At 36.9% G+C, this 18,768-nt stretch overlaps 1 protein-coding gene across 1 annotated transcript in view; it reads left to right on the forward strand.

Annotated features, from left to right (window-relative positions):
* Positions 1–18,768, forward strand: part of SLC25A13 (solute carrier family 25 (aspartate/glutamate carrier), member 13) — an 81,272-nt gene that overhangs the window by 46,922 nt on the left and 15,582 nt on the right. Inside the window, exons 12-14 of the mRNA XM_010569125.1 lie at positions 1,877–1,929; positions 3,930–4,010; positions 16,297–16,437. Coding sequence (XP_010567427.1) covers positions 1,877–1,929; positions 3,930–4,010; positions 16,297–16,437 — 275 coding nt within the window. The remainder of the gene's footprint in view (positions 1–1,876; positions 1,930–3,929; positions 4,011–16,296; positions 16,438–18,768) is intronic.

Here is an 18,768-nt window from a genome sequence, read left to right on the forward strand (position 1 = left end):
AATTTTATACCTTGATATTTTAGAATGTCTTTTTCTGTAGTTCATTTGATACAATATAACTTCAAAGTCATGTTATATTTAGCTTAGGTGTAGTAATATATTTATATGTGATTTTAAAATTAATGATCTCCAGGTTCTTTTGGAATTACATATCTGCTTACAGACCTGCTCTAATTCTACTGGATTAGATTTAGGATCAGGTACTGTGTTTGTAAAGTAAATGGAATGTTTTTTAATCTCCAAAGATAGAAAGTTCATTAGCCATAATGTCTATACAAAGCCACACACGTCCTATAGCAAGATGTGAATATCATAGCAGTTATAAAGATAATTTTGTCTGTATAAGGCTACTGAAAAAAATCCTATTCATTGTATATCCTTGTGTTTTCTTCATAGTGCTGTAGAAAATGTAGTATTTAATTACACAATTCTGACTGTCTTAATGGTTTTTCATTGAAGTCTGGATTCGAGTCACCTGTGCAACTAAAACTGTTTAAGAAATTCAAATTTTGAAATTTATCTTACTCTGCAGAATCTCTTCTTTTGAGCAACTGCATATGAACTTAGCGTTATCGTATTCTTTGTTTGAATATTCAGCCATATGATCATAATTCAACATAATTGTTTTGGGTAAATATTATGTATGTATGTACGTCAACTATATATGCAATTAGTTTTTTTGACACTTGAAAAACAAAAATGCTAATACAGGTGCAAAATTTTAAAGGCATTAGTATATAAATATGGCTGGCCCTCCTGCTACCACAACCCAAATGGTGCTATTCTCCAATGTCATTTCCTTATTAAGAGCATCAGTAGTAACCAGTAAAGCTGATGGATGGTAGCAGGATGGAAAAATACACTAATCCAGTGCACATACATCTTTCTCTCTGTTATTCTGATGTTTAGCTCTTTGGGAAATGCTTTTTGGCAAGTTTGCTCTTAGATGTGGAACCTTAATTGTTGTCTTTTTCCCCAGAAAATAAAACCATGGAGAGGTGAAAATGTCAGGCTTTGTAGAAAGTATCCAAAGTTGCTGCCTGAGCTACTGAAACAAAGGGGGTCTGCACCAGAAACTGTAGCCAGGGTGATTTTTCTCACATTTCTGAATGGTGTCCTAATTTTGTTATGCTGACGAATACTGGCAACACCATTTTAGCCCCAGGCTTAGTTGGTAAGCTTGGCGTATTTTTAGGTTGTGTCATCCAAAAGTTTACAAAATATCGACCGTTCACTTCAGGCAAGTGAAGCCAGCAGTCAGAGATTCCCACTTCCAGTTCTCTAGTGTATCACATCTAGCAAAATAAATTAGGAAATTCCATACCTGGGAAGAAAGCAGCATAACTTCCTTTGTTCTAAGAACTGGTGAGTTGGCTGTGCAAAGAGCTCAAGAATGTAATCATGCATGTTTGAATATTTTGCATTATTTTGATTCCTATCCTCTTGGGTCCTGCTATCTAATGCCATTGGTTTTGCCAGAAAAAGATACTGCTCTCATGATTTTTTAAGTGGATGCGTCGTGTATCTCACAAAATTAATTAGATAGTCTTAATTTTTGTGTGAAGATGCAGAAAATGTTAGTTTAGGACAGAGTACTGAAATGTAGTTGGCAAATCTGGGTTAGTGTTAAAGTGAGCTAATATCACATTTAAAAAAGCTAAAGAAACAAACAGGTATAGACAGTCATAGCACTTGAAGTGGTAGCACAAAGTTTGTCCTCAAAATGAAATGTTTAAGTATTCTCATTAAATATAAGAACACAGAATTGCTGTAAAAATTGCCCATTTCTAGATGGTGATCTCTATATATATTGGTTGATTTGTTTAGTTAATACCAAGTTACTTGATGCAATGAATTCTCTATTTCCATGTTACAGGTCTGTTACCACAGCTATTAGGAGTAGCACCAGAGAAGGCCATAAAACTTACTGTAAGTTTGCAAATGGATTGTTTTCACACTTCTCCACATTGTAAAGTCTATCTAATTACAATTAGCGCATTAAGGATTTTTATCCTTAATGTGTCAGCAGCAATGCAGAGTGTTCCCCAGGGCTCAGTATTGGGGTCAGTTCTGTTTAGTATCTTTATCAACGATCTGGACGAGGGAATCAAGTGCACCCTCAGTAAGTTTGCGGATGACACCAAGTTGGGTGGGAGTGTTGATCTGCTTGAGGGTAGGAAGTCTCTACAGAGAGATCTGGACAGGCTGGATCGATGGCCTGAGGCCAATTGTATAAAGTTCAACAAGGCCAAGTGCTGGGTCCTGCACTTTGGTCACGGCAACCCCATGCAGCGCTACAGGCTTGGGGAAGAGTGGCTGGAAAGCTGCCCGGCAGAGAAAGACCTGGGGGTGCTGGTCGACAGCCGGCTGAATATGAGCCAGCAGGGTGCCCAGGTGGCCAAGGAGGCCAATCGCATCCTGGCCTGTATCAGAAATAGCGTGGCCAGCAGGAGCAGGGAGGCGAGTGTTCCCCTGTACTGGGCACTGGTGAGGCCGCACCTCGAGTGCTGTGTTCAGTTTTGGGCCCCTCACTACAGGAAAGACATTGAGGTGCTGGAGCGTGTCCAGAGAAGGGCAACCAAGTTGGTGAGGGGCCTGGAGCACAAGTCCTGTGAGGAGCAGCTGAGGGAACTCGGGTGGTTTAGTCTGGAGAAAAGGAGGCTGAGGGGAGACTTTGTCACTCTCTACAACTACCTGAAAGGAGGTTGTAGCAAGGTGGGCGTCAGTCTCTTCTCCCAAGTAACAAGTGATAGGACAAGAGGAAATGGCCTCAAGTTGAAGCAGGGGAGGTTTAGGTTGGATATTAGGAAAAATTTCTTCACCGAAAGGGTTGTCAAGCATTGGAACAGGCTGCCCAGGGAAGTGGTTGAGCCACCATCCTTGGAGGTATTTAAAAGTCTTGTAGATGTGATGCTTGGGGACATGGTTTAGTGGTGGGCTTGGCAGTGCTAGGTTAGTGGTTGGACTGGATGATCTTAAAGGTCTTTTCCAACCTAAACAATTCTATCATTCTCTGATTTTTGCTTGATACAAACTTAATTACAAAAAGCACAAAGCAACTGTTTATATCTGACTTGTATGCCATTTGTAATGTTCACAAGTCACTTGCAGATATATATATATGTACATTTTAAGAATCTTACTGAAAACTTGTTTTTGGACTCACTCCAAAATGTAACAAGCTTATTCAACTTGTTCAGCTCATCTGCTTGTTTGTAAGTAGCACAGGCCTTTGGTTTCACTTCTTAGCAAAAATGGGTAATTATTTATTGGATTTGGAGGGCTTTTGTGGTTCCTATATGTTTAATTCCAGTGCAAGAGGAGATAATATGAGCATGCAGTGTAGTGTTGGTAAGAAAGGAACTTGTTTGCATGAATTTTTTTTCTTAAATGTTTTGCTTCTGTAATTTTGTTATTTCTTGAATGATTTTAAGGCACTGAAGAATTTCTTCTTATAACCCATTCGTAATGTATTGGTTATTCAATGGTAAGCTAGTATTCACCAAAGCTTGTAGTATGCATTTTTTAAAAAGGAAGTACTTAATGCTATTAATTGCGTTACTATTGTGTTAAAACTTATTATTGAACATTCTGATATTAATTTGAAATTATATTTAAATTTTTAAATGTAGTGAGCATTTCTAAAATCTTAAGTGATTTTATCATTAATTTTCAGAGAATGACTTTATTATTTAGTTAGTGATTGTTATCTTTTTTTCAGTAATAAATATTTGAATTGTGCTGCAAATCTTTGTTAGAAAGAAGAACATAGCTTTACAATATTTCATACAAAATCTAAGATTTGTTTGATATCTGTTAGTTGGTAGCTTCATGGATATATTTGCATTTTCAGTTGCACAGAATTTGCAGCTGATGTTTTCTCCAACCTTTTTTAATTTATCAGCTTTCCTAAATGTTTGTTTTTTAAGGTTAATGATTTTGTGAGAGATAAGTTTATGACTAAAGATGGCTCTGTCCCACTGGCTGCAGAAATTCTTGCTGGTGGCTGTGTAAGTATCTTTAATTTCTTTCATATGAGATTCATGAAAGTGCGGTGTGTAATATTAACTATGTGGACTAAGACTTCTGTTTAACCACAGATCCAGTTCAAGAGCAGACTCTACTAGAGCATCTCAATTCTTTCCTAGATAGGCCAGCCGTTCTTGATGAAAGGGTAAATGTTTCTGTGCATCGTGTCTTTTAACTGCGCTGTATAATTCTCACAGCTTAGAGTTTGTTTCCTTAATAAAGGATCTGTCTTTATTCATGTTGGCTGTAGCTTATAGCCTAAAGAGGATTCATGCTAACCTTTCCAGAACTTAATAATGAGTTACTACTTTGTGGCACCCACTCTGCCACGTCACTTCTTTCCGATGTGTTATTGCACCCACTAATTTTCACTTTTTACAGTGATACTGGCTTTTTGAAATGGCAAAAACTACTCATGCTTCTTTGAGTTCATAGCAGACGTAGGCTGTGTAATGTTAACTCAGTACATAATGCATTCCTGAATGTAGGCTGTATTTAAAACCCACTAAGTTTTTAAGAGTGTTTTGCTTGCACAAAGTAGTATCTTAATGAACAACTGGCATATTACTGGGTAAATGATAATACTTCACGGTTTGATCTAGTTCTGTCTGTTCATATCACGGCTTACTTTAGCTGGTGTATTGATTTTGTTCAAGCAAATGTAAATACTTTAGGTAAAATGAATAGTTGTTCAAAGACCAGCGCACTTTACAGATAAAGAACACTGTTTATTTAAACGGGCTTTGATCACTGGGGCAGAGCAATGTTGGTATATTTTCAATCTATCTTTGTTTCAGCTGTCATAAGACAGATGAGGTCACATTTTCAAGCAGCTTCTACCTGTGTCAAAAACTACAGTGAGCAGCAACTTAAAAACAAATGCTTGTGTCTTAACCTCAGTAGGTGCAGAGATTTGTGCTGTATGTGCTTGCAGAGAGCGTACTATGATTATCTGAGCCTCAGGGTGCAATGGCTAGGTTGTATTGCAGACTGAGAAGCTCTGGCTTTCTATAATTCTCAGGAGATGGGGCAGGATTTGGCTGGTGTCTGACTGCTCCTTCTGTTTGATCACTGACCTGTTGTAGACTGCCAGGTAGGATCCCCTTGTTCTGTAACTTTAGGAGCATTCGGGGGAGAAAAAAAGAAGGGGAGGGAGAGAAGAATGTGGGTCTCTAAAGCTCTAAATAAAAAGCATGCTGTAAATGAAGGAAAAATGCAATAAAGTGCTTGCAGAGTAAAAATTATTTGCCCCTTACACTAATAAAACGTCTTATGAACATAGCAGCCATAGAGAATTCAGCAAAATTTTCATTTAAAATGTCATTTGATCTAGGGTTTTTATTTTTACAGACTGCTGTGAATTTTTTAATGCAGTACAAAAAGCACTCTTTACAGAGAGCTGTCATTCATGAGAATGCTGCAGCAAGCTTTTTGCCAGTAGTTCGTTGTAAACTAAGGATCTGCTTTAAGAGATAGGTGGTTTGAGACGTATTTTAAACGTGCTGTAAATGTTGGCTTGTCCTATTTGGTATTTGAAATATATATTAACAATGAGATGCTGCATAAAGTTGTAGCAGTAGACATGTGGTGGCAGAATGCCTTGCATTTTCTTTTAACTGGAGTGCTCCACTTAAGGGCATAGTCTGGTGCCAGGTAGATGGGTTGCAACTTGTCTTTTCTGCAGGTGGTCTTTGGGGTTTTTTTTTTGTAATTTTAAACCCAATTCAGACTAGCAACAGAGACTATCGTTACAAGTGGTGCCTAGTTTTTTGGGGTGAATTTTTCTCTCATGGTATAAACACATGCATAAAATACGAGATGCCAAAGACAGGCTTTTTCCTATAGATTTCGGTGTTGTATTGGCCTAACTTTCTGTCCCTGTTTAAGCGAACGTGAAACCTGCGATTTCACTGTGGAAAGAGGAAGGACACTGTTGAATGCTTTTGAAAATTTTCAGTCTTGGATTTTTACCTCATTTCACAATGTAGTAATCGCTTATGTGGGAGGGAAGAAGACAGGAGCGCATGATGTGTTAAGAGTCTAAAAAGGGGCAGCCAACTAAGATGAATTTCATAAAAGACACCTGCCCTGTCACCTTTCTGCTCTGAGTATCTAATTCTCAGCTGTGATTGTGTTACAAACACAGATGTTAAATTTTCCTTCTTCAGTGGTTCTGTTTCCTTGGAGTGTATTCATTGCTTATGGAAGGGCTGTGTGCTGGGATGCATACTACATTTTAATGTTTTAAATACCGTCCCTGTGAGTACAGTATAGCATTAATACCTTAGAACTGGAGGACCGAGCAGATACTTGGATGGTTTGCGTTGTTCAGTAACACAAAGGGCTTTGAAGGGGTCAGTATCACCTGAGTAGCTCCACTCCACTGTTTGCCCAACCATTGCCAGGCGTTGACTTTTAAGTCCCCAAGGAGTTCACTTTGCATCATAATTACTGAGAATTAGTACACATGGCTGACTTTTGCACTTGTAACTAAAGCTGATTGTTTCATTGAACAAGTCTTTTTCTGTTTTGTAAACTGTTTTCTCTCCTGGAAAAAAAAAAAGAAAAGAAGAAAATAGAAAGATCTTTTACTTCATGACCTCGTGGCACTTAGTTCAGTTAACAGCCTGTTTCATAGCTTTTTATTATGTGAAGATGAAAGTGATAGGTTGGTTGAGATTTTTTTTTTGTTGTTGAGACCCCCAAGAACATAATTAAAAGTATAACCTTTATATTTTTATACAGAATCTTAAGGAAGGTTGTTATGTAAATTACTAACTCAAAATTTCCATCTCCTTTGTTTGTAAGAAATTTTCCTACTGACTATGGTGTTTGTTACCCATAAAAATTACATATATGTAACTTCCAGTTTTGCACAATGCCTGACACCCACCATGAACTCTGGTCTCTGCTGTTCATTTAGGACTCTCATTTCTCATATGAATCCTGTATAGCCTTTATCATTATTAGACTAGTAAAAAGCTTTGGTTCCAAGACATATTGTAATGATACCGTAGAGCTAGGATCTGCTGAGCATCTAAACCACAAATCTGACGTAACCTCCTTGAAGGAAAAAGTGTACAAATATACTAGGTTTGATTTCTGCTAATGCTGTAACTTACCTTCAGGGATTCTTTAATAAAGGGATGATCTTGGGTAAGCTGTAAGTACAACCTGAAATCTTTTTATTTTACAGTGGCAATAATCTTGAAGTTTCCGTAAGGTTTTTTTTCCATGGTCTTTCAATTTATTTTATATTTTAAATAAAAAATAATCACTAGTCATACCGAGTTTAGCTGCTTGCTTCTTTTAAACTTAATTCACTTAAAAGCTTCTGTTAAAAGTAACCTGATTTTTTTGATACAGCACTGTTGTTATTTTTTTTAGTTATATTAACCAATTGAAAATTTTGTTTGTAAAAGTGGCATAAATATTATTTTGGTGGTTTTGAGGTGTTTCTTTAACACTAAGCTTTTAGGTGAGACAGTTATTTCGTTTAGTTCCTTAAATAAAGCAGTTCCACGTTTAATTGAAAAAATACACGTTGTGTGTCTGGAAGTAACCAGGAAGGAGATGCAAAGATGCAAAATAAAGAGTAATCATAAAACACACACAAAAATATTAAGAAAAACAGAAGTATAGCATGACTAAAAAGAAATAGTTGTATAATATATGTTGCCTTGTCTGCATATAGTAATACAATTATATAGGTAAATCGGAGGCTTAATTTTCAGCAAGAAAAAAGCATTTTGCTTTATTAACCTTTGCTTCTGCTCTCCCTCCTCTTTCCTTTTCCACACACAGTCTTTTCCTTCACAGCTGCTCAGTGTGTGCTCACTATTAGCCAGTTTAAATCATGTAGCACAGTACAATTACAGACCCCGTACAGATCTGCTTTTATTTAAGTTGTCAGTACAATTTTAGGCATATTTCTGGAGACTTTATAGTAATAGTAATAAAGTTAAAACATATTGGACCTGCTTGGACAACCTCAACTCTGCTATGGAACATAAAAATTAGATACGGTTAAGATGGAGTTCATCTAGAAAGTGCAAAATCCTGTCCAGAATTAATTCTTATAAAGGAATATGATGTGAAATTCCAATTGAGTTGTGCTGAATAAGTGATCCAGTACAAATAGTTTTATAAAGCTACTTACAACATGTATTTTATGTTTCAGAGAGTAATAAAGATAAGTCCACATCTGAGCTGCATTTTCTCTGTGGCAATGCAGTGGAGGTAGAGGGTGTACGGACTGCAATTCCCACACTTCTTAGATCTCTTACTTGCAGAAATTTAGACATTTCTAAGTTGTAGGCTAAAGGAGACTGAAGGTGTCATTATTGCTTTCATTATTCAGAAATCTAAATCTCATAAAATTCTATTCTGTTTGACAAAGAAGGCTGAGCTATGGGTAGAATGAAACTGAGCATTATGTATTCCAGGGGGGGAAAAAAAATCTCTGCATGTATATCTGAAAAAAGAACAACTGCTATCACATAGAAAAGTTTTGGTATAGTTTATTGAGATAGTTAAGCAATCATGGTCTTCTTGATGATTGCTCATATTAGCTTTGAAAGCAAATGGCATACATCTCTTGAACTCTTAATAGATTTGTTCTCGAAGGTCTGTTCTCCTTGTAGTCAGGCATTACTTTCAAGGGGAGTTCTACCTGCATGTGTAAAAGCCCAACATTCACATTTCTTGTTTAAGGAAAAGTTCAGAAGCTCCTGATAAATTTTTTTTTCCTTGATTAAATTAAAAGCTATTTTATTTTTACATAAAATTTATGTTGTTAAATAAATTAATTGGAGTTAAAGTCTATTTAATATAATTAATATAATGTAAAAGAATATACTATAATTAATTACGTGTTTTTAAAGTGTAGTTTTCTCCTCTGAACCACTGTAATTGGAGTTATTTTCAGCATACTGAAAATAATTTAAACTAATTGTAAACTTTGGTACAAAAAAGTGCAGCTAGATCTGGACTTCAATTTAACTTCACATTTGCAAACCTGTTGTATTTGAACACTGCTCTGTTTTAATTGTCTCTGATTAATTTTCATCTGATCTTAGATTTAAGCCTTGTAAAGAAGTTTGGGAAGGCAACATACAGTAACATGATAGTCCTTCCAAGAGATTGTACCAAAGGGTGGGGAAGTGCCTGGTGTCCAGTTCCTGCTTATCTTTGACCTCACCCCACATTTCCTTGCAGGTTTGGATGTTTTAAAAGTAGTTTGCTCAAATTTTCACACAGTCATACCTGTTTAAACTGGCCTTTCCTGAAAGCAGTAAGGAGTTATGCAGAACATGATTTCACTCTGGTTTGAATTTTCCTTTTGGATTGGCTAATGTAATTTTATTTTTTTTCCAGAGGTATTTTCCCATAATAAATTAGAGGTGTTTTTCCATTTTGCTTCCCCTCTCCTCTTCCTTTTCATTTCCCTTCTCCCCTAAAAAAAAGAGAGCAAGAGAGAGGGAATTTTTCAAACTGTAGAACAAGAAGGGATGCATAGGTTTAGGTTGATATGTTTCTGATTGTAGAACTGAACAGTTCTGAACTCTTAAAAAGCCCATTTTTTTTCCAACAAGCATACTTAATATTCTTTCCATTTGAAATGTATTCTTTTTTTCCTATTATATTAAAAATAATGACTGCAAAATTTTATATGAACATACATTACAGTTTAAAACATGTATTTGTTTTGACAATTATATTTTATTACACATCCCTTTCTCCTATTACTCCTTTTTCTACTGGCAGTAAAGTATTGTAGTGTTTATGAGTGCAGGTTCCAAAAAACCCCCAAAACAAAGCCTCAAACTCAAATCAGGAATTAAAATCTAGCTTTCTATGAGAAAAAGGAAGATATTTATGATGTCATGGTAATTTATGATGTGACCAAGAAATAATGGGTCACAGTTTTAATACAGCTACCATGCTTTAAGACTTGAAAGGTCTGTAAATCATTAAATGATTCTACAACTAGTCAAAATAGACAACTAGAGCAGACAGAGCCAAATGTTAACATATTTGACAGGTCTGTAACTTAATTGCTTTTATAATGCCAATCAAGTAGGCTCCACTTTGATTTTTTTTTTTTTGGCTAGGCTTCTGAGAACTGAATTACCTATAACGTGGAAAATATCAAATCCACAATTTTAATTTTTTTCCCACTGCAGACTTGGTCAGTGCTTATAAACAAACCATACTCCTGTTTGTTTCTGTTTAGCCAGGTCATTAATATACAATTGTAGGAGAATCGTCACAACTTGTATCCAAGTCTTGGAAATCTGTCTGAAGCAGTAGCAGGAATGTACTTCTGTTCAGACTAATTGCAATTCTATTTATGAGCACTTTTACGTGAGCGTTTGAAGGAGCTTGCTTTACGTTTTATGTACACTTGGACATTAACAAGACTGTGATTCTAGCAATGTTCACTGTTTGAGCTGCCCAAAGTAAAACCTTAGCCAGACCAAGAGAAAGCTGTCCTCGGAAGACAAGAAGGATTAACTGGAGAGAAACACAGTTCTGCCTGAGCAGCATGAAAGCTGTTTCTGTGCTAGCCTGGTCAGGGTAGTGAAAAGCAGATGATTGAGGGCTCAGGAAATCTCCTCACGATCTGAAGAAAAGGTATTTACTATATGAACTCCCGTTGCTAAAGAGCATTATCAGAATCCTGTACAGATAGGACCACAGATGAGAGGACACAAAATAGCATGAAATGGCTTGTCTGGATTTTTGAAGCCTGGCTTTATCAGAAAAAAAGGTAACATAGAACCAAGCTTTTGAGAACCCAGTATGCTTTGCCCTTGACATACAGTGCCACGTAATTAAGGTTGTCACCTTTGAAATCTATAAGAAAAACAGTCACTTTGGACAGATGTCTGTTACTTGGTAGCTCTTCTGGTAACAGGCAAGTCCATAGTGAAATCACTGTTGCAGCAGCCCAATGTAATTCATCTGATGCTCTTGGGATCTTTTGCCATACAAACGCCAAGGCTTTTAGAGGTAGTTTGAAGCACTGCAGTGGCACTCCATAAATCTAGCTTCTAAGCCTTGTTCTGTCATAGAGTTAGTATGTGATTTTTGTGGTAAATCATTGAATAGTTCTATGCCTTAGTTGCCCTTTATTACACAATGAGGATGGTAATTCTTCCATTCTTGCATCCCTTGAGTACATTTTTAATTTAGATATTTTTTTTATGATGGGGAACAATCTTTATTTTGTGTCTGTACAACACTCAGCACTTTAGGAACCTTGGCTTTCATTAGGATTAATGGATGGTAGCAAATGCACAAGATAACAAGGTGCATCTGGCAAGGAGAAAGGGCCTGAGACAGTGTACAATATTCATTATGACTGAATGTGATAAACAGTTGACTAAAAATTTTGGAACTTGCACCTGCTCGTCTTTTTGTAAACTGAACGAGTAACCAAGACATTGTAGATGATTTCATTTACAGAGGTTGATTTTGGATAAGTATATAATATGTTGCTTATATATTTTAATGGTTGCCATTACTTGCCATAATTGATATCCCTGGGTAGATATTGTTGGGAAATATTAACGCTCTAATAGCAGTAGTAGTGCTTTCTTCATCTATGAAACCTTGAAAGGTGATAGGTGACAAGTTGCATGGGATGCAGAAGAAAGATCTAGGCTGACCCTAAATGCTCTTAGCTGAGAACAGGAAAAAGGCTATGATTTGAAGTAGGTAATAAGGTTAATTAGAGGCACAAGAACAGTTCATAGTCAGTAGAGATGAAAGGAAAAGAATCTAGTACTTTCTTCTGAGATGGAAAACACAGAATTTTCTTCCTGAATTGCAACCTGTATTCTCTTCAGAACCTACACTGAAGCTTTCAAATTGAGATGTGAAAGCCCTAGGAGATTTGGGTCTGGTGTGCTCATTTCTTATCTAATCTCATAACGGCACAAAATGCAGTTACATTAAAAAGAACAGGAATTTCTTGTCTTAGTGTAGTGAGGGGGGTGAAAATCTGTTTATTTTCCAGTAAATTTTATTACAAAGAGATTTGAACACGTGAAGAAGTAGAAAACATTCTGACTTCTTAAACTGGAGTGTTGTTAAGCGATTGTTATTAAACTAATTTTTTTTCGCTACAGAGTGGGTTTTATTGCCTCATGGACAAAAAAAAAAACCCTCAACTATTTCTACTTTTCCCTTCCATTCAGTAAAGTAGGAAAGTAGAAGGACACATGTGATAGACAGTACTGTATTACTGTACAAGGCTATACTGCCATCGAGAGGTGCTGGGTGATATCATACCAGTGCAGAGTTGAAGAACTGCAAAAATGAAAAAAACCAGCTTGTTTTTAAAAATTCACATGTGTGTGGATGCTTAGCTAGCTCTCCGTGTGTTAAAGCACATTGAATGTTTTACAGGGGTGCAGATTTCTAGCTATGTGTGTATGAGGAGTTCTTGGATGACAGAGGTATTTCCCTTTTATTTTCTTGCTTTACATCAAACGAGACCATAAATGCTTGTGATTAGATCAAATGTTAAATTCTTTCAGAATAATATGGCCCTTTGTGGGCCCTTACAGATAATTATCCATGCAGTACCTCTAGGTATCTACTCCTATAAATAACTCAAAATTGCAGTTTTTATTTTAATCACATGATAATAACTAAAAAGTAATAGATTTGCTTTTACAGTCAGATCACTTGTTTCTTTAAAAAATGATTGGAAGAGTTGATAAGGAATTCAGAGTTGAGGGTATTCAAGTTTGTAACTTCAGTGTGGAAAAATTGGTGTTACTGGGAAGTATCTATATTAAATGGTTGAAGAAGTTGATTTTTGTGACACTTGGTGAAGAAACCATTAAGCTTGAGTGACCTGAGCTTAAACTGTGTTTATTCTGGCCAAAAAAGTAGTTTTCAAATTCTGACCTTTGGGAGCATATTTCAAAATTTTAAAATGAGATACACTTTCAACTGCAAAAGTTAGCAAACAAGAAGGCAATGTTCTTCAACTTTTGGCCAAACAGAATGAATGAGCAGGGTGATACAATTTGCTGATGATGTTTTGTCTGTTTTTTCTATAACAGTATATACAAGCACCTTGAAGAGACTGGAAAAAAATAGGTTGATGAGATTTCTTTCATTGCATTCACTGTGCAAAAACTCAGAAGACAGGAGCCATGCTATTGTGATTCAAGCTACTAATTTGGAGATCAGGATATCTGGAGACTCTTACATGTTTGAGCTAGGGGGACGCACACACTGGGCATACAATTAACCTCTTTACCTCAAATCCCCTTCTTGTAAAACTAGAGTCATTGTACTTTCCTCACAGGAGCACTGGAGGAAATACCATTAATATTTATGAGACACTTGCATACTATGATGATGAATAACACAATAAAAGTTACCAGTACTAGACAAGCAAGGAATCATTTCATTAGAGAGTATAGTAGCCATCTCCAGTTTGCCCCCCCCCGCCCCCCCATTTGGAGAGTAAGGAGCTGCAGTTACCAGCACAGATGGTTAAATAACAGTGATAAAAGCTCCCCACCAGGCAACTGTACTTGTTACCGCTAGAACTGCCTCTGCACGGGCTGATAAACCAGCCTTCCTCTCCATCACAAAGCAGGCAGGTGGTAGAAACCCTCCTGCCGACACCCTCTGTCAGGTATTGTCTGGCTCATCACTTTCAGTTATTCACCATTTGATTTTTGGAGTGTATCTTTGATCAAATTCAGAGGATGACAAAGGTTGTTCAGGGAGTTCTGGGCTAGTACCTGGACAGTTTTGTGGAAAGACTTCACTGGAAATTTCTGATGTCTTTCTTCAGACCTGAAGCAGAACTGGTAGTCTTTTTAGTAGCACCTGGTGCATGCAGGTCTCGGTGCTTTAAAAATTTGAATGCAGCGAGCTTGATTGTATGAGGTGGGTAAATAATAGGATCCCCATTTTTCAAATGGCAAGCCGAAGCAGAGGAAATGTTGTGTGATTTACTCACAGCCACAAACATCTAATGCTGCGAGTGTTGATGCAGCCAGGTTGGACATGCAAACATAAACATTTATATGTGCTAGAATCTAAAGTATTTCACTTTTATTTGAATTCAGAAATTATTTGCCTTTATTCTCCTTCAGAATCAGATACCTGCTTCTCTTCCCTTTCTTTAAATACAGCACTTATAAACACTTTAATACATTTTTTTAAATTGCTCAGTGTTTTGGTGCATTAATAATAATAAACTTAATTTTTGTCATCTTTTAAATTTTATTATGGTTTTCCTGTAGTGAAAATTAAAGGAACACTTCCCACGGAGTCATGGCACAATGAACTGCGAGAATATCATACTGAGGGAAAGTAGTTTATTTGTGCTAACGGATCAGTTGGTATGAGTTTTTAAGTAGTGTGTTTTAGAGGAGGGCTGTGGTATAGAAAACTTACAAATGAACAGTATCACTTGCAAATAAACATTATCACCTGCAATTGGGATTTTATCATTTTAAGAAGAAAATATATGTGATGGCATGTGGGAACGCTTAGTATTTGTAATACATAGACCCAAATGTTTATTATGTAGGAATCTGTAATTCATCATAAGGACCTTTCCAGGATTTTTTTTTTTATTTTGAGACTGTGCAAGATGAGTAGACAAGTAAAAGAAACAATTTTTTTGTTATGAATGCTTGCTTACTTAATATGTTTCAGTTTAACTGCAAAACTGAAGTCAGCATATGTGCCAAATAATTTATCAGTCTAATTTCTGATGGCAACAAGAATAGCAGTTTTATATGTACCAGGATTCTGGTTTGGTAAAAGCAGTTAAATTAAATTATGCCAATTTGAAAGTCAAAACCAGTTGAGTTACACAAGAGCATGCTTTTTCTGGTCAAAATAGGAAACATTTGGGATATTTTGGGGGTTATGTAAAGACTTTAATTTGTAACCACACTGTGTATGCTCAGTCTAAGTGGTAGACAAGAATAGTTGTTCGTGCGATTTGCCATTTCTTCAGCACATTATTTAAACCATATTACTGTGCATATTTTTTATTTTGAATGATAGTTAATCTGAGCTATGATTAATTCTTTTAACATTTAGATAATTTAAAAAAGATGTGCACATAGTGTTTACATACTAGACATGGCTAGATGCAAGCACATTTAAATGCAGCTTATTTCATTTTAGTCATAACCTTCCAGAAAAGAAACAGTTGTTTTTTGTGGGGTGGGTGAGGGTTGCCCTTTGCATAGTTTGTGTGATTTCAGAACCTAGAGAATGGCATAGCTGTTGGGCCATGTAATTAAGAAATTAACATAAGTTAGAATGACACTGTTGAATTTGGGCCAGATGGAGTTTAAGTGAGTATTTTCTGAATACACTTAGGTAACCTTCTTGTTACCTTTTTTTCTTGTTTCAAATTTTTAACTCGAGATCTGTCAGTGTAGCAGAAAGGTTATGCCCTCCCTACATTACATATTGCGAATGAGATGAACTTTACAAGAACTAGCAGGGAATGTGAAATGCTTGCCACTGTTGTGTTTTAAATCTAACTTTCAAAATCAGTTGAGTGATGTCTTCCCAACAAATGGAGACTGACATGTTAAAAACATTTAGCAGTTCTTTCCTTCAGTCTGTAGACCTTCTTTTCTTTATTACCTGGTGCACAAATAACGATGTGGAGCTCAGACTCTTGAATCAAACAGCATTTAATGGCAGTGAAACTGGTAGTTCTGTGGGGTTTTTAAAAAAGCACAATATATCTGTAGTTCTGGTCTTTGGAATCCATGTGTTCTTTGTTTTATGAACTCATGCCAAAATTGAAAAAGCTTCTGCCAGACTTTTACTCTTCCAACAGTATGTTTTCACTTTCTGTGTAGTGGCATGCACATCTCAGTTTCTTTACTTAGTTACTAATTCTTCCTTTGACTTTATTACTTGCTTTACAGTGTTCTTGGCTTGTCAGTATTGTATAACTTGGTGTTGGTGAATGTATTCTTGCAGCAAGAATTGAGCTGGTGTCTGTCTGATGTAATGCAGTGTCCAGCAGTGGCTGACCTGTTTCCTCTCTGTTTTTCCTGACCACTCATCTGGGGGGGGCGGTGTGTAGATTTCCTACCTTGTGAGCTGCAGTTTATTAACTAATACTAAAACTCTTGTCTGCTAATAGATTAACCAGCTGCAGCAGGATTAAAAATGTCTTCTCTTGAATGTAACAGGACATAGGCTGCAAATAATGTAGCAGGTTAATGTATTGTCTTCCACTTTTCATTTCAGGCTGGAGGTTCTCAAGTGATCTTTACCAATCCACTGGAAATTGTTAAGATTCGATTACAGGTGGCTGGAGAAATTACTACTGGTCCACGAGTTAGTGCCCTCACTGTATTACGGGACTTAGGCTTCTTTGGTCTCTACAAGGTATGGGTTTTTTTATATATACATGAATTAAAATCCAATTATTAATATTTCAAATCAAAAGATCATTTCATTGTTCTCGCAAACTTTCATAGGTGGACATAATTGTACTTTTTGAAAAATTCTTCCTGTAGATCATGTAGATCTTACTAAGATTACTTTTCTCGCTTCAGCAGGTGTAAGTATTGTTCATCGAGGATTAGTTTGTGATTCCTGATGTTCTGCCTGGTGTAAAAGTAAACATTATCATCTGCTTCATGATCTAGAGCTTACAGTTTTGGAGTTGTGCTTTTGCTCTTCTGTGTTTGATTCAGCAACTTTCCCAGATGTCATTGTTAATTTCATGATGGGAATTAATTGCAGCACAATAATAGTGAAGAAATACAGACAGTGGGAGCCCAGCATAAAAATAAACTCCTAAAGCAAGCTTCCCCTTGCTACTTTAGAAGAACGTTGCCACAAATAATACCAGGAAAAGCTGCTTTTATGAGTGTATACTACAAACTCCGCAGTTCTGCTTTCTACATTACTGTCTTCACATGGATATGTAAATATGTAGAAATAAAGTTAGGTTTAATGTGAGACTGTCGCAGGATTAGAAACATCTTGTGTCGAATCTAATAGGATGTATGCTGCAAATAATTTAAAAGGATTAACATACTGCCTTCTACTTTTAGATGAAGGAGACTAGATATGGGGGGGTATGAAAGGTCTCGGAGTACTTTGAGATAGCCATTGCACACAGTATTGAAACAAAAGCTGTAATGAGTGCCATATACTTAAGAGCACTGTGCGGTGTTTCTTCAGATTCTGCAGCTTACTTCTTGGGAGAAAACTTTCACACTACCCATTTGTCCCAGTATTTCCAGTGCAGCAGACAGTACTCTTCTGTTTCTTATTTACAGCAGCATAACTGTAAATTGAAGATGCTTCAAAAACCACCAAATGAGCCCCATCCCCCTCCTCCACAATACTTGAATTCCATCTCCACTTTTAAGCATCCAATACTTTTAAATTGTTCTGTTAACATTACAAAGAGGAAGCCTGCCCGGGAGTAGATGTATGTATGTTTTGGCCTGGAGAGAAGTTGCAGACCTGAATAGGATTTAATGGGGAGTTGTTTTTCCCTTTAAATTGACTTGCTAATTTTTTAGGTGTTTTACTGAAGCTGATGCTATTGTGTAAACTCCTAGTAAATGGCATTATGGTGTTGATCAGGTCAACATTTACAACTGAAAACACGGATATGGTAAACAGTCTGCATCCCTGAGGCTGTGCAGGAATGGAGGGCAGCTATTGACTTTTACTTGAACTAGTAAAAATAAAATGAAAGAGTGATTGAACTAGTTTACGGAAGTTAGCATTTTTTAGATTTTTTTTTTCCTGAATACCTGCTCTTGGTGGCTGAGCAGAATTTGCTGCATTTTTCCATTATTAAATGGCATTAATGTCTTGGGTCGTGTTATGAAGTATTTCTGGTTTTTAGAGTAGATACTTGGTGAATATTTGTAAGGAATACACCTGAACAGGAGCTGGTTACAGCACTATGTTGTGTTGAAACAGGCAGTTATTTAATCACAAGCTGCACAGTTTCATTGGTTCATTCATTAAGTCCATTTACCTCCACAGAAGGGTTGTTTTAACTCTTCTGTTGTCTCTCTTTCTGTTGGTCTTTACCCCTCCACCACATTCCTTGTGTTCATGTCCTTTTGTATGTCCAATTTAGATTCATTGCCTACAAAAACTTGACTGATTTGACAAAACTAGAGAATTTAACCTGGTAATCACAGTCATTGACCCAGCGGAACGCAGGCCATGTCAGAAGGCTTGTGTCCAAGTGCACCCTTAGTCACAGCTAGCTCTGTCATTGGGCAGGTTTGTGCTGTTGTCCACCAAACGCTTTGGCACTGTAGCCAAAAAAACAAAAGGCAATCCTATCTGCCCCCTCTCCCATATGCCAGCAAGAGTGTTCGTGCAGCCACATAATGATCTGGAACAGGAAACTCATTAAAACTGAAGCTTCCTCCTCCTTATGGCTTAGTTTATTGTGAACCCAGACTAGCTCACTTTGTAGCTCCTCAGGATGGTTGTACCCAGGCGAAGGGAGGAATGGCTTCATGGCACAGCGAACCCATCAGTCTGTATCAGAGGAGTTTTATACTGCCCTGAGGTGCTTGTAGAACAGCAGTGTTAGGGGCAAAAGTAGTCCTCTCCTGAATGCTTGAGCTGAAGCTGGCAGTGCTGGTGAGGCCAGGCAGGGATTAACAATTCATTGCATCAAAGTCAGCAGCCTCAGTAAATGCTACCCAGAGACCAATGGTCTAAAATGAATTT

This window comes from Haliaeetus leucocephalus, unplaced genomic scaffold, assembly GCF_000737465.1.
Source record: "Haliaeetus leucocephalus isolate CR32 unplaced genomic scaffold, Haliaeetus_leucocephalus-4.0 Scaffold0, whole genome shotgun sequence".
Taxonomy (NCBI): Eukaryota; Metazoa; Chordata; class Aves; order Accipitriformes; family Accipitridae; genus Haliaeetus; species Haliaeetus leucocephalus.